We start from the raw sequence: 12,878 nt of genomic DNA, 5'->3' as shown, positions 1-12,878 counted from the left end.
CAATTACAGGCATGAGCCACCATGCCTGGCCTCTTTTTTCTTATTTGGCTAATGTGATGCATGTGACATGATATCTGGTTATTACTTTGATTTTCATTTCCCTGATTTACTATATATTTTCATATTGGCCAATCAGTCTTCCTCCCCTGTAACTTGCTTAGGTCATCTGAGTTTTTCTTATTGGTTTATAGGACTTCCTCATTTAAATTAGCCATTAATCCTTCAATTTTATGCGTTACAACTATCTTCTTTCAATCTATGGCTTACTTCCTTTTTTTAGTGTCTTTGACAAATAGGAATTTTATAGTTTTTAATGTGATTACATTTATCCATCTTTTCCTTATATTTAGACCCAACTTATAGAATATTCTGCCCATTCTTTTTTCCTCCCTCATAGAATGCTGGGGACAGACAGTGAGGTCTCTGTGGCCTTGCTGAAACAGAATCCAATATGAAACACCAGAGCAAGGAACAGGTGTTTATTTCAGGAACACTGATAATGCCATTGTATTTCAATGGATACTCATGCCTCATAGAATTATGCTGTTACTCATAGAGTAGTGAAGCAGCATTACACACATACTAATCTTCTCTGTTTTCTTCTTTTAGAGTGAGTATCCATTTATAGTTGCTGTATATTCATTTAATGTCCAGTACCTAGATGTATCCTTCCCTCTTGTCTTATAGCATAGATTTAACAAGATTTCTATAATACTGTCTAAGAAAACATGCTAATTGGATATAGAAAAGAGAAAAAACAAAAATAGTTTAAGAAATAGAAGAAGCTTTGTTTTATAGAAATGCTTTATCTTGGAGCTGTCATGTCAGTTACTACCAGTTTTAGTTTATAGGCGTAAATGAACTGATTTTAAATCTTCCATAGGTTGTTTTTTAAAAAAATAAAACTTCAAAAAGAGTCTGCATATCCTGAAAAATACAAAGCAAAACAAAACAAAAAGATAAGAAGATGATTCATTTCTTGCTAGCCTGGGGAGAATCCCATGGAAGCCTGAAGGATGACTGACAATTGTCTCTTGACTATCTCTCAACTTAGCTGGAGCACTTGAGACTTAAAATTCCCCAGCTCTAGATCCTTGGCAATTTATTTTTTTTTGAAAATAACCAGAGCCAGGAACAGCTTACATTAAAGTGCTCAAGCATCAAGGCTGTAAACACAGACACTTGTTAATTCCCCAGATTATTTAATAGTTGAAGAGAGTGAACTGTGGTAGTTACAATTTTACATATTTTTCTTTTGGATTTTTGGTCAATTTCCTAAAGCTAAGTTTCTTTTCTTTCAAGCAAAGTCAGGATTTCCAGAAATCTGCCTGCCTATGTTGCCTAACAAAATTTAAGATCTAATTGGGAAGAGTCCTCTACTTTTCCCCATGACACCTATCTAAAATGAAAGTAGAGAAGTGTCTAGGTAAAGTGGCAAAGTCCCATCAGGTCGGGGTCCACTTATCTGTTTTATAATTTGTCAAACTCTAGAAGTTTAGAGATGCCATGAGACATACAGTTATCTTTTGCTTTATTTATTTATTTTTTATTTTATTTATTTATTTTTTTTAGCATTCTTTAAGTGATATATTTAGTTCCCTTTGGGTTAAGTGAAAGGTCCGGTACTAAGAACAGTGATCATGTTGCAACTCTGTAGGCCATTTTGCAAAATTATATACTATCCCATTTGAGCCTTACAACCTTTCTAAGGTTAAGACAGGCATGGAAAGAGTTAATATGTGGATTTTTGAGGTTTAGACCAGGCTGAAATAATGGAGGCCCCAGGATTGAATAGCACTCTGCTAAAATTTATATATATGGTTGAAAAACTTTTGTAGTTACTTTATTATGACAGCCTCATGTTTTATGTTTATTTTATTAACATCTGAAAGTGTGAGTTTTTCTGTCCAAAAAGTGGATTTAAGGGTAAATTTTAAGATTGTTATTAGAAAACCAAGTTTAGCTGAACTCAGCCTCATTCGTATATGAACCAGGTAGGCTTTCTTAAAAAGGCTTTTAAAGTACAAAGTCATATAAGCCTTTTACGATAAAGCAGCCCAGCCAGCAGTGCTAGACACCAAAGATGGGATCTGGGAGTGAACTCACCGATGTGAAAATACTGAAGCACTAACTTGAGGGCTGTTTTGTTAAATGTCTGTTAGACAGTAACCAGCATATCCAGGATGCTGTTAAACCCTATCTTCAGTAGTTTGTTTCTTGGGATTATGTAAACATCGCTAATTCAAGCATGCACTTAGTCATAAACACTGCAGAGGGCTTTTTCTTTCAAATAAACTTTTAATTGAAGTATAAAGGACATAAAGAAAAGGACAACTCATAAATGTTTACCTCAAGGAATTTTTTGCAAAATGAACACACCCATGTAACTGCTATCTGGATCAAAAAACAGAATAGCACTTGAAGCTTCCTTGTTCCCCATTCTGATCACTTATTTCTCTGTTCTCCCGAGAGGTAACCACTATTCTGACTTTTCCCATCAATGATGAGTTTTGTCTATTTTTGAATGTTATATAAATGAAATCATACAGTGTATATTCCTCTGGGTCTGGCTTCTTTCACTCAATGTTATGATGATGACATTCATTCTTATTGTTTCACATAGTGGCAGGCAGTTTATTTTTGTTGTCCTATGGTATTCCTTTGTGTGAATACACCACATTGAATAAGTACACCACAGTTGGTACTACTAATTTGCATCCGTTTAACAGTACATTAGGGCTCCACTTCTTTACCAGCACTTGGCAATACCACTCTTTCCAGCTAGTCTTGTAGATACATAGTAATGTTTCACTGTGGTTTTAATTTGCATATCCCTGATCTCTAGTGATGTTGAGCATGCTTTCATATGCTAATTGTTATTTGAATATCCTCTTTCGTAAAGCGCCTGTTCAAGACTTTTGCCCATTTTTTAAGGTTATCTGCCTTTAAAAAAACTGATTTATAAGAGTTTTAAAAATATAAACTGCATGTAAGTCCTTTGTTAGATATATATGATGCAAATATCTTTTTCTAATCTATGTATTTGAGGGTTTCAAAAAGGGGTTGAGAGTTCAGTGTGTAGAAAATAGTACCATGGGCCCTTCTTGGCTCTCAAGCAAGTGGACATTTGAAGACAGAGGAAAGGAAGAGACACCTGGATCTTGTGCTCTTTAAATCTGTCACAACTTTCTTGAAGTAGGATTCCAAGAGCAGCTGGATATGCCTCATGCACTTGATATGATCAGTCTGTGTTTATTTTGCTACTCTCTTGCAAGGTGAAAAGGGTCATCAATATGTGATATTCCAATAGACTCTTATCATACATAATGATATAGTGCTTTGGGTTAATAAACATTTGAATACCTGCTATGGGCAAACAATGGCCAGGACACTGGAGGCACCAAAGTGGCCATGTTATCACCCCTATGTTTAGTGAGCTTTCAAGGCACTTTTCAGGTACTTTTATATCTACTATCCTGTTTGATCACATAAGGGTAGGGTACCCTTCAGACTGGTAAGATAAAAATAACGTGTCCTGCCAGGTGCAGTAGCTCACGTCTGTAATCCCAGCACTTTGGGAGGCCAAGGTAGTTGGATCATGAGGTCAAGGGAAAGAGACCATCCTGGCCAACATGGTGAAACCCCATTTCTACTAAAAATACAAAAAATTAGCTGGATGTGGTGGCACGCACCTGTAATCCCAGCTGTTTGGAAGGCTGAGGCAGGAGAATTGCTTGAACCTGGGAGGTGGAGGTTGCAGTGAGCCAAGATTGTGCCACTGCACTCCAGCCTGGTGACAGAGCGAGACTCTGTCTCAAAATAATGATAATATAATAATAATAATGTGTCCTTTTGCTCCTCAAACCTTTGATGATCATTTAGTCACCGCCTTCATTCTGTAAGATCTGGCTTTCTAAGATATGCCTTTGTCACATCCTAGTAGCTCCAGTAATTAATACCTGGAGAAATTTGCCTTTCTCAAAATGATGAATGTAGATAAAACATGCAGAAATGACTTAATTATAATTTAAAGAAAGCTACAAGGAGCAAAGACCATAAAATAGATTTACTAGGTCCCGTGCTATTTAACAGCCCTTTTAACAGCCCCTTAAATAATATTTATTAGTCAACTGAAACCATATAGCATTTATTGAGGGCAAGTCTGGCAAGGTATTGTTTAATTTTAGATATTGAGGGAGCCGTGAAGACATATAAGATGTAACCCCTGCCCTCATAGAAGTTCTAGCACATTGGTCGTGGTGACAGTGTTTGCATGTGGAGGGAAAGTGTTCAGTCAGCACACAGCATATGCAAGGACAATGTGAACATAAGGGCCCATACTACGGAAGCTCCACAGCAGGAAGGGTCACGTTGAATTGATTGCAGTGATGAGGGAAGGACTATGTGCATTAAGATAGTGTAACTGCTACTATAAAACTACCCCAAAGATGTATAATTACTCAAACACACAAAATGGTGTTTTAAATGCCCTAAGGTTAAAAACAGGTGTTCCTGATTCATAGTTGACTCTGTTCCAAATGGTGATTCAGAGATACAGGTCCTCCTCTCTCATGGGTCAGCCATCTTCAACATATGGCTTTTAAGATTGCTGGGCTTGTCCACATCAAGCTGGCAGAAGGAGAAAGAACATGGAAAATGAAAAGATATAGCCAGATCTGAAAGGGGAGTTCCATTGGCTAGAACTTGAGTTTCATTGGCTAGAACTCAGTCACACAGCCACAGCTAAATTCAAGAGAGATTGAGAACTACAGTCCAGCTGGGTGTCTGAGAAGATGAAATGGATTGTTGACCACCTAGCAGTCTTTGCCACAGGCTTTGTTATGGTTTGGATGTTTTTGGCCCTTTCAATATTCATGTTGGAGCTTAATTCCCTCCAAAATTCAGGTGTTGCCAATGCAGTGGTATTCAGAGAGAGGCCTTTAAGGGTTGATCAGGTCATGAAGGCTCCTTCCTTATTCATGGGATTAAGACCCTTATAAAAGAGCCTTCACACAGCATTTGGCTAGCTTTTTCCTGGTGCCTTTGCCATGTGCAGCAAGAAGGCCTTCATCACACCAGATGCTGGTGCCTTGATCTTGGACTTGCCAACCTCTAGAACTATGGGAAATAAATTTCTATTCTTTATAAATTACCTAGTATCATCTATCCCATTATAAGAGCACAAAATGGAATAACAGGCTTTATGCTGGCAAAGCACGTAAGGTAGGTTTTCAGGCAATTTGAAGTATTCTGACAGAGGTTGAAAAACAGTATTAATCCAGGAAAAATGAATAGCATAAAAAAGGACTGGGGAGTATACAACAACAAAATGTAAGGGCATATTTGGAAAATAGGAAATCATTCATCTTGTTAGCAGCATAAAACACATATGGAGTAGTGTATGAGGAACTGTCGGAAAGCTAGGTTGAGACAATTTCCAACCTAAGTCACATTTTAGGAGGTTTTAAAATTCAGACTGAACAGTTATATCCAGCATAATTTTCAAGCTCATTCTCACTTGCAGGAAAATAGTGGCCCAGGTTACTTTTCTTTTTTTCCCTTCCTACTCTGGCCTTTCCTAGGAAGTGAGTTCTCATGTTTATCTCCCCCACACAATGGCAGGCAGTTAGGGAGAAGGGTTCAACCCCTCAGCATGGGCAGATTCATTTTCAGCTTTTGCACTAGAGGATTTCAGAGATTCCAGGGGCCTCCTGCCAAAAACCCGTCTAACGCGTGGTATCTGCTGAATGCTGTCTTTGGGATGAATCCCAAGTTCTGGAGAGGGAGGAGGGAGGGAAATTCCTTTTCGACCCTAGGACACAATTAACTCATACCCAGGATCCTGGAATTTGATTACCCATATTGTTATCCTGGCTTGCATAGCAGCAAATGTGGCTCACAGTTATAAAATATCCGGTTCTTTAAAATCTGGCTGCAGCCTTCAGCTTGATGACCTCCTGACAGTGATTAATTGGAAAGGGTGGGAGCTGGGGAAATCCTTTCCCCTCCCTCAGACCTGCCAACTTGGCTTTGAACCCACAAGAATGTTTTGGTCAGAAAATATACATCCCCACACCCTGTACCCTCACTCTCACCCTCACCTCTGCCCCATGTTGCACGTTTTATTTGCTATCCATATGCATTCATCCTTGTTGAATTAACTTTGACCCAGGCTTGACTATGTGTTGCCCCTGGAAGGATTCTGTGTGACTTATTCTCTCTTCCTTGAGCTTCTGACCATAAAATTAATCTTATTCTTACCTTCCATAGTCTTCTGACCATAAAAATAATGCTATTATAAAGGTAAACGAATCATTTACCTTTACTGTACAGGTTGGAGTTGGTTTCTTTCATTGTTCCTGCCAGGATGTAAGCATAATTCTATATCTTTCTTAAACTGTTGAAAAAGAAAGAAGACAGAATATTTGAAATAGCAGCTGACTACCCAAAAACTGCTTTTCAATGCAAACTGGAAGAGGCAGCACACAATTTTTCATTCCTGAACACATTCATTGTATTTAGGGTTTGTGAAAAGGGAGGTCTTCACCTTTCCATGGCAAGAGTTTATAGATGTTTTTTCTTTAGCTGGACACAAAACCAGCCTAAAGGAATCATTACTACATGGTGTATTTCATCCTGTGTTTGTCTTTCTTCCTCTTATTTCTCAAGACCCTCAGTGATCCCACTCTATGGTCACCCTCTGCACTCACAGCCTTCAAATAACTAAATCTTGCTGTTGGTAGGCATTTGGTATTTTTCTCTTTCAGTTGCTAGCATATGAAGAAGATGAAACGCTTCAGGGCAATCTCTGTTGCACCAGTTCATTCCCTAGCATGCTTTGAGATCTACATCCCTCATGAAGCGCTAAGACATTTGGAAAGACAGCATAGTGTAATGGAATGAAACATGAGAAATTAAGCAGATCTGGGTCCCAGTTCTAGCACTTCCCCTTACTTCTGTGAGACTTTGAACAAAAACTTGACTTCTCTGAGCCTCTGAGCCAGAAACTTGACAGCATTGATAAGTTTTGGCTGTTTTTGAATTTTATCTACGTGGAACAACACAGTATATATACCTTTGTTATTGACTTCTTTTACTCAATACATCTGCTCTTTGACTTAAGATGGGATTGCATCCTGATAAACCCATCTTAAGTAAAAAATATTGTTAAGTCAAAAATGCATTTAATGCCAGCAACACAGCAGACAGTCTCTGATGTATGATGGTTCAACTTATGAATTTTTGGCTTTATGGTGGTACAAAAGCAATAGGTATTCAGTAGGAACCATAACCCCACCATAAATCATAGGAGCTCAACTTACAATGGGGTTGTATCTGGATAAACCCATCATAAAGGGGAAAAATTGTAAGTCAAACCATCATAAGCCAGATCCCATCTGGCTTATATTTGTGAGATTCATTCAAATTGTTGCATGCAGCCATGGTTTGCACAATAGGATTTATGGTATTATATTATATATCACAAATTATTTGTCCATTCTACTTTGATGGACATTTGGATTGTCAGTTATTACAAATTGCGATTCTATGATCATTCTTGTAAAATCTCACATATACACCCTGTTGAGCAACATTGTACACTGGGTTCCTCCGGAAGCAGCTCTGAGAGATATTTGCTTTTAGGAAGTTTATTCCTTTCTGCCTTCAAGACCAAAGTTGCATTCAAGATCAAAACTTACGGGGGAGTGAGGAAGGAGGATTGAACACAGAGAAGTTGGACTAAAATGCAATCACAACAAAGGACTCAGCCAACCTGTGGGGAGCTCTGGAGCTGAAATGTTCCTCTAGAGTTGTGCTAAATTGGGGCAAGGAGGCCAGATCTTTATACCAGTCATTGTATGTGGATTAGCTCAGGGATGGGAACATGACTTGGGGTAAGACATCTCTCTTTGGCAGAGAATAGAGGCCACATCTGTGAGTTGTCAGCAATCAGCATTCCTAGTAGCTGGTAGAATGCATATTTTAATCCTAAAATGTCTAAAGTGTGTGTGTGTGTGGTGTGCATGCGTGTGTGTATGGGGGGGTGGGGGGTGAGTATGGTCAGGGTGAATCTGAGCAGTGCATCATAGTATCTCTTACATGCCATTAGTAATTTCTAGAAGTTGAATTTCTGGTTCATAGGATATGGGTAAGTTCATCTTTAGTAGATACCGTTAAACAATATTCCAAAGTATTTGTATCCAAATACCCTCTTAATTTAAATTCTGATATCCCCACATGGACTCTTTCCAAAAAGATAAAGAAAAATGTACTGGAGTGAAACAAATGTAAAAAACATTTCATATATTAACTTAATATTTTCTATATGATGGAAAAGCAAAATTGAGAACCATTGAAATGGGTTATTTATTATTTTCTAACTTACGGCTTGATATCCTGAAATCTGTCAACACTACCTGAGTTTTTCTGAAATCTAGCTGTGGAATTAGTAAATCCTAAAGGCTTCCTGCTGTGCTGAGAAAAAAAAGAAAGGGAAATATAAATTGACTTTTCCAAATTTCATTTTTCAGAGTGGCCAAATCAATGAAGGTTCCTGTATATGAGACCCCAGCTGGATGGAGATTCTTCTCAAATCTGATGGACTCAGGACGGTGCAATCTGTGTGGGGAAGAGAGCTTTGGCACTGGTAGGCTTTGTTGGGTTGATATTACTGGGGAGGGTGGCGGCAGCCTTTTGTGATCTCAGTTTGGAGACCTGTGAACTTTCTGTGAATTACAGAGAAACAGTTAAGTAGAGCCAAAAAATCAGAAAAACCTAGTAGAGTATGTGCTATAATATGCTTACCTCTTTTATCCATTTTGTTTCTTCTTTTTAAAAATTTCTCTTTCTTTAAAAATCATTTCTGTTATGGAAATCTTTAAAATGTATAAGAGTAGAGAGAATATCATATTGAATCCCCATGTTCCTGTCACTCCTGTTTCAACCGCCATAAACTTGTAGTCAATCTTCCTTCATCTCTACCCTCATTCGCAGGGGAACCCTCCTCCCTGATTATTGTGAAGCAATCCTCTGTAACTTATTGTTTTACCCATAAGTATTTCAAGATGAATCTTTAAATATAAGGGCTCTTGTTCAGAAAAACCACATAACCACACTACTATTATCACACCTAAAAAGTTAAAAACATTTTCTTTTTTCAAAGACTTTAAATACATCATCCAATTGTTTTCTGGCTTACATCGTTTCCAAGAAGTCAGATTTAAATTTTATGTTTATTCCTCTGTTTGTAAAGTACCCCCCCATCTCCTGCCTTTGACTGACTTCAACATTTTTTGAATCTTTGATTTTCAAAAGTTGAATTATATTAACAATATGTCTAAGCGTGTATGCGTGTATGTGTTTAACCCTACTTGGGGTTCTCTTGAATTCTTGGATCTGTCATTTGTTGTTGTTCATTAATTTTAGGAATTGCTCAGCTATTATTTTTTCAAATATTTCTCCTTCCCCATAATGTGTCTCTTGTCCTTCTGAGGCTCCCATCACACGTGTCAGATAATTTGTGATGATAAATGAGCTCCTACATTCATTGCTCTCATTTATTTCACCCTTCTTTTCCTCTTGTGTTTCAGTTTAGATCGTCTCTGTTGGAATATCTTTAAGTTCACTGATTCTTTCCTTAGCTGTGTCCAATCTGCTGATGGGCCTGTTGAAGGAATTCTTCATATCTGATATTTTTTTTGTTTGTTTTTTTGTTTTGGCATTTCTCTTTGACTCTTTTAAAATAGCTTTCAGCTCTCTGAAATTCCCCATCTGTTTGTATAATTATCTTTTCCATTAGATAATTTAACATATTAGACATGTTTATTTTAAATACCCTGTCTGATAGTTCCAATCTCTGATTCATCTCTGACTTTGGTTCAGCTGATTGCTTTATCTCTTGACAATGGTTTGGTTTTTCTTGCTTTTGTAGATCTCATAAATTTTTATTGAATGCTGAACAATATGTGGATTAGAACAGTAGACATTCAGGTAAATTGTATTTATGCTTAGAAATAGCTACAGCTCTTTTATGGGGCAATTAGTGTAGAAGGTTAAGTTAATCTGGTCAAGTGGTGAACTGGGTTTGGGTTTTACTGTTTCTGTTTTAACTTTCTGTGTACCACAGGCTTCAAATTCCCCCAGCAGTGGCATATTTTTACTAGGTACTGAAACTGGGGAAGAAGGGTACTGGAGAGTTTTTAAGTGTTCCTGTTTCACCCTCAGTTTCCAGTAGCGACTGCAAATCTGTGACACAAAATAGAGTTCTATCTCCAGGCTCTTAAACCTTCCCTGGAAGCAGTGACCTCTGACTAGTATTGGTGTAGAATTCTGAGCACAAGTTTTCCTACCCTCTCTCCAGAGACAGGAGGGTTTCTACTATTGTCTGTCTCTCAGAGACAATAGATCGTTTTCTGGACCTGGGGATGAGAAGGGTGCAGGCTGCTGCACCTGGGAGCGTGTTTCATGAGAGAAGGGTTTGGGAAGCAGAAGGGCTTCATGCTTGTTTCCCAGCGGCAGCTGATCATCTCCTCCATTCCTGCGCCACCAAGTTTCCCTCCTTGTTCCTAATTTCTTGTGGGGACCCGGGGACGTCTGTGGGAAAGAACTTGAAAATGTGCCCCTTGTACCTGTGACCCCAAGTGATTTTACAGTAACGTGATAGCCTATACTAGGCCTTTAAGAATGTTTTAAAACTCTTACATGATTTCTTATTATCTGTTTTTTATGGCAGCTCCTCCTTCTCCTGTGCTTTACCAAAGCTGAGAGAGTTTTCAGGTCCTGTCTCTCCTTGGAGTGGCTTCTCTTTGGAATTCACTTTACTGTCTTGTCATCTCAGATCTCTGAGTTCAAGAAAACGTACCATGTTTGAGATTTCCTGGCCTTTCATCATTGCCAGGATGGGAATGGCTTTCTCTTGCTGATTTCCATATCCTAAAGAAAAGCACACAAATGAAACTCCAAAAGTGATTTCTTAATAATTTCCTCTATCCTAATTTCCCCCCCATTAACAGTTTGTTGTAATTGTATCTAAAAAATCTTACATTGCAATTAGCTGATATGTCTCTTAAGTTTCTCTTAATCTACACTTCTCCCCTTTATATTTTACCCTTATTATTTATTAATTGAAGAAACTGGGTCATATTTCCTATAGAGCCTTAAAATTGCTTTGATTTTGATGCTGCTGTCCTCATTTTCCTTTCTAATTTGCTTAATGTTTATAGGAAGAGAAGCTATTGATTAATATGCTTTTTCTCTGGTTTACAACTCCCTTAGCTGCAATTATAGTAATTATTAATATATCATATTAATTATAGTGAATTTTTTCCAAAACTCTATATTGTCTTGAGGTTTTTAAATATACAGTCATATAATCTATGAATAAAATATTTTTTGTGTTTTTTTAATAATATCTACAACCTCCCTTCCCCTTCCCTTCCCCTTTCCCTTCCCTTCCCTTCCTTCTTTTCTTTCTCCCTCCCTCCCTCCCTTTTTCTTTTCTTTTCTTTGGTTCAGGGGTACATGTGAATGTTTGTTACAAAAATTCATGTCACAGGAGTTTGCTTTACAGATTATTTCATCACCCAGGAATTAATTAATTAATTAATTAACAACCCAATAGTTATCTTTTCCGCTCCTCTCCCTCCTCCCACCCTCCACCCTCAAGTAGATCCCAGTGTCTGTTGTTTCCTTCTTTGTGTTCATAAGTTCTCCTCATTTAGTTCCCACTTATAAGTGAGAACATGTGTGCACTCTTTATTTTGTGTCCTTATTTCACTAGCTATCATCTTCAAAATAATATTAAATAAAAAGTTAATAATTTTAGTGGAAATGGATTTAGCATTAATATTTTACCATTTGTTTTGATGATTGCTTTTCAATATTGGTAAAATCTTTATCATGCTTATATAGATTATTGTTCCCATTCCTATTTTACTTAGAGTCTTATTTGAAATGACTGCTGGGGCCGGGCATGGTGGCTCACGCCTGTAATCCCAGCACTTTGGGTGGCCAAGAAGGGAGGATCACAAGGTCAGGAAATCAAGATCATCCTGACTAACACGGTGAAACCCCATCTCTACTAAAAATACAAAAAATTAGCTGGGCATGGTGGCACAGGCCTGTAGTCTCAGCTACTTGGGAGGCTGAGGCAGGAGAATTGCTTGAACCCAGAAGGCAGAGGTTGCAGTGAGCCAAGATCGTGCCACTGCACTCCAGCCTTGGTGACAGAGTGAGACTCTGTCTCAAAAAAAAAAAAAAAAAAAAAAAAAAAAAAAAAAGAAATGACTGCTGGATTTATCAGGTACCTTGTCAGAATCTAGTGATATATTAATATATTTTTTTTCCTTTTTGGTTTGGGAATATAATGAAATATCGTAATCGATTTCCTGGTACTAAGTCATACTTGATTTCTGGGAATAAGTCCTATGGATCATACTTAAACAGATTATAGCAAATTCTACTCTAAATGATCATGAGTATTTCAGGTCATGTTGGGGTTCATGAATGAATTTTTCCTGGGATATTTTCTCTCCTTACACGACTCAGTTGGACCCTACCAACACTACAATTAATAGTACAAGGGGGGGCCGGGCGCGGTGGCTCACGCCTGTAATCCCAGCACTTTGGGAGGCCGAGGCGGGTGGATCACGAGGTCAAGAGATCGAGACCATCCTGGTCAACATGGTGAAACCCCATCGCTGCTAAAACTACAAAAAATCAGCTGGGCATGGTGGTGCGTGCCTGTAATCCCAGCTACTCAGGAGGCTGAGGCAGGAGAATTGCCTGAACCCAGGAGGCGGAGATTGCGGTGAGCCGAGATTGCGCCATTGCACTCCAGCCTGGGTAACAAGAGCGAAACTCCGTCTCAAAAAAAAAAA

At 38.2% G+C, this 12,878-nt stretch overlaps 1 protein-coding gene across 3 annotated transcripts in view; it reads left to right on the top strand.

Moving 5' to 3' along the window:
* PGM5 (phosphoglucomutase 5) overlaps positions 1-12,878 on the top strand; it is a 175,004-nt gene that overhangs the window by 94,340 nt on the left and 67,786 nt on the right. For all 3 annotated transcript variants that reach the window (XM_032290968.1, XM_032290966.1, XM_032290967.1), the window contains one exon: positions 8,532-8,647. In XM_032290968.1, the coding sequence (XP_032146859.1) occupies positions 8,532-8,647 (116 nt within the window). The remainder of the gene's footprint in view (positions 1-8,531; positions 8,648-12,878) is intronic.

Source organism: Sapajus apella, unplaced genomic scaffold (genome assembly GCF_009761245.1).
Source record: "Sapajus apella isolate SASKATOON/1434 unplaced genomic scaffold, GSC_monkey_1.0 scaffold24, whole genome shotgun sequence".
NCBI lineage: Eukaryota > Metazoa > Chordata > Mammalia > Primates > Cebidae > Sapajus > Sapajus apella.
Note: the sequence above shows the minus strand (reverse complement) of the source record. Positions and strands in the feature narration are given on the sequence as shown.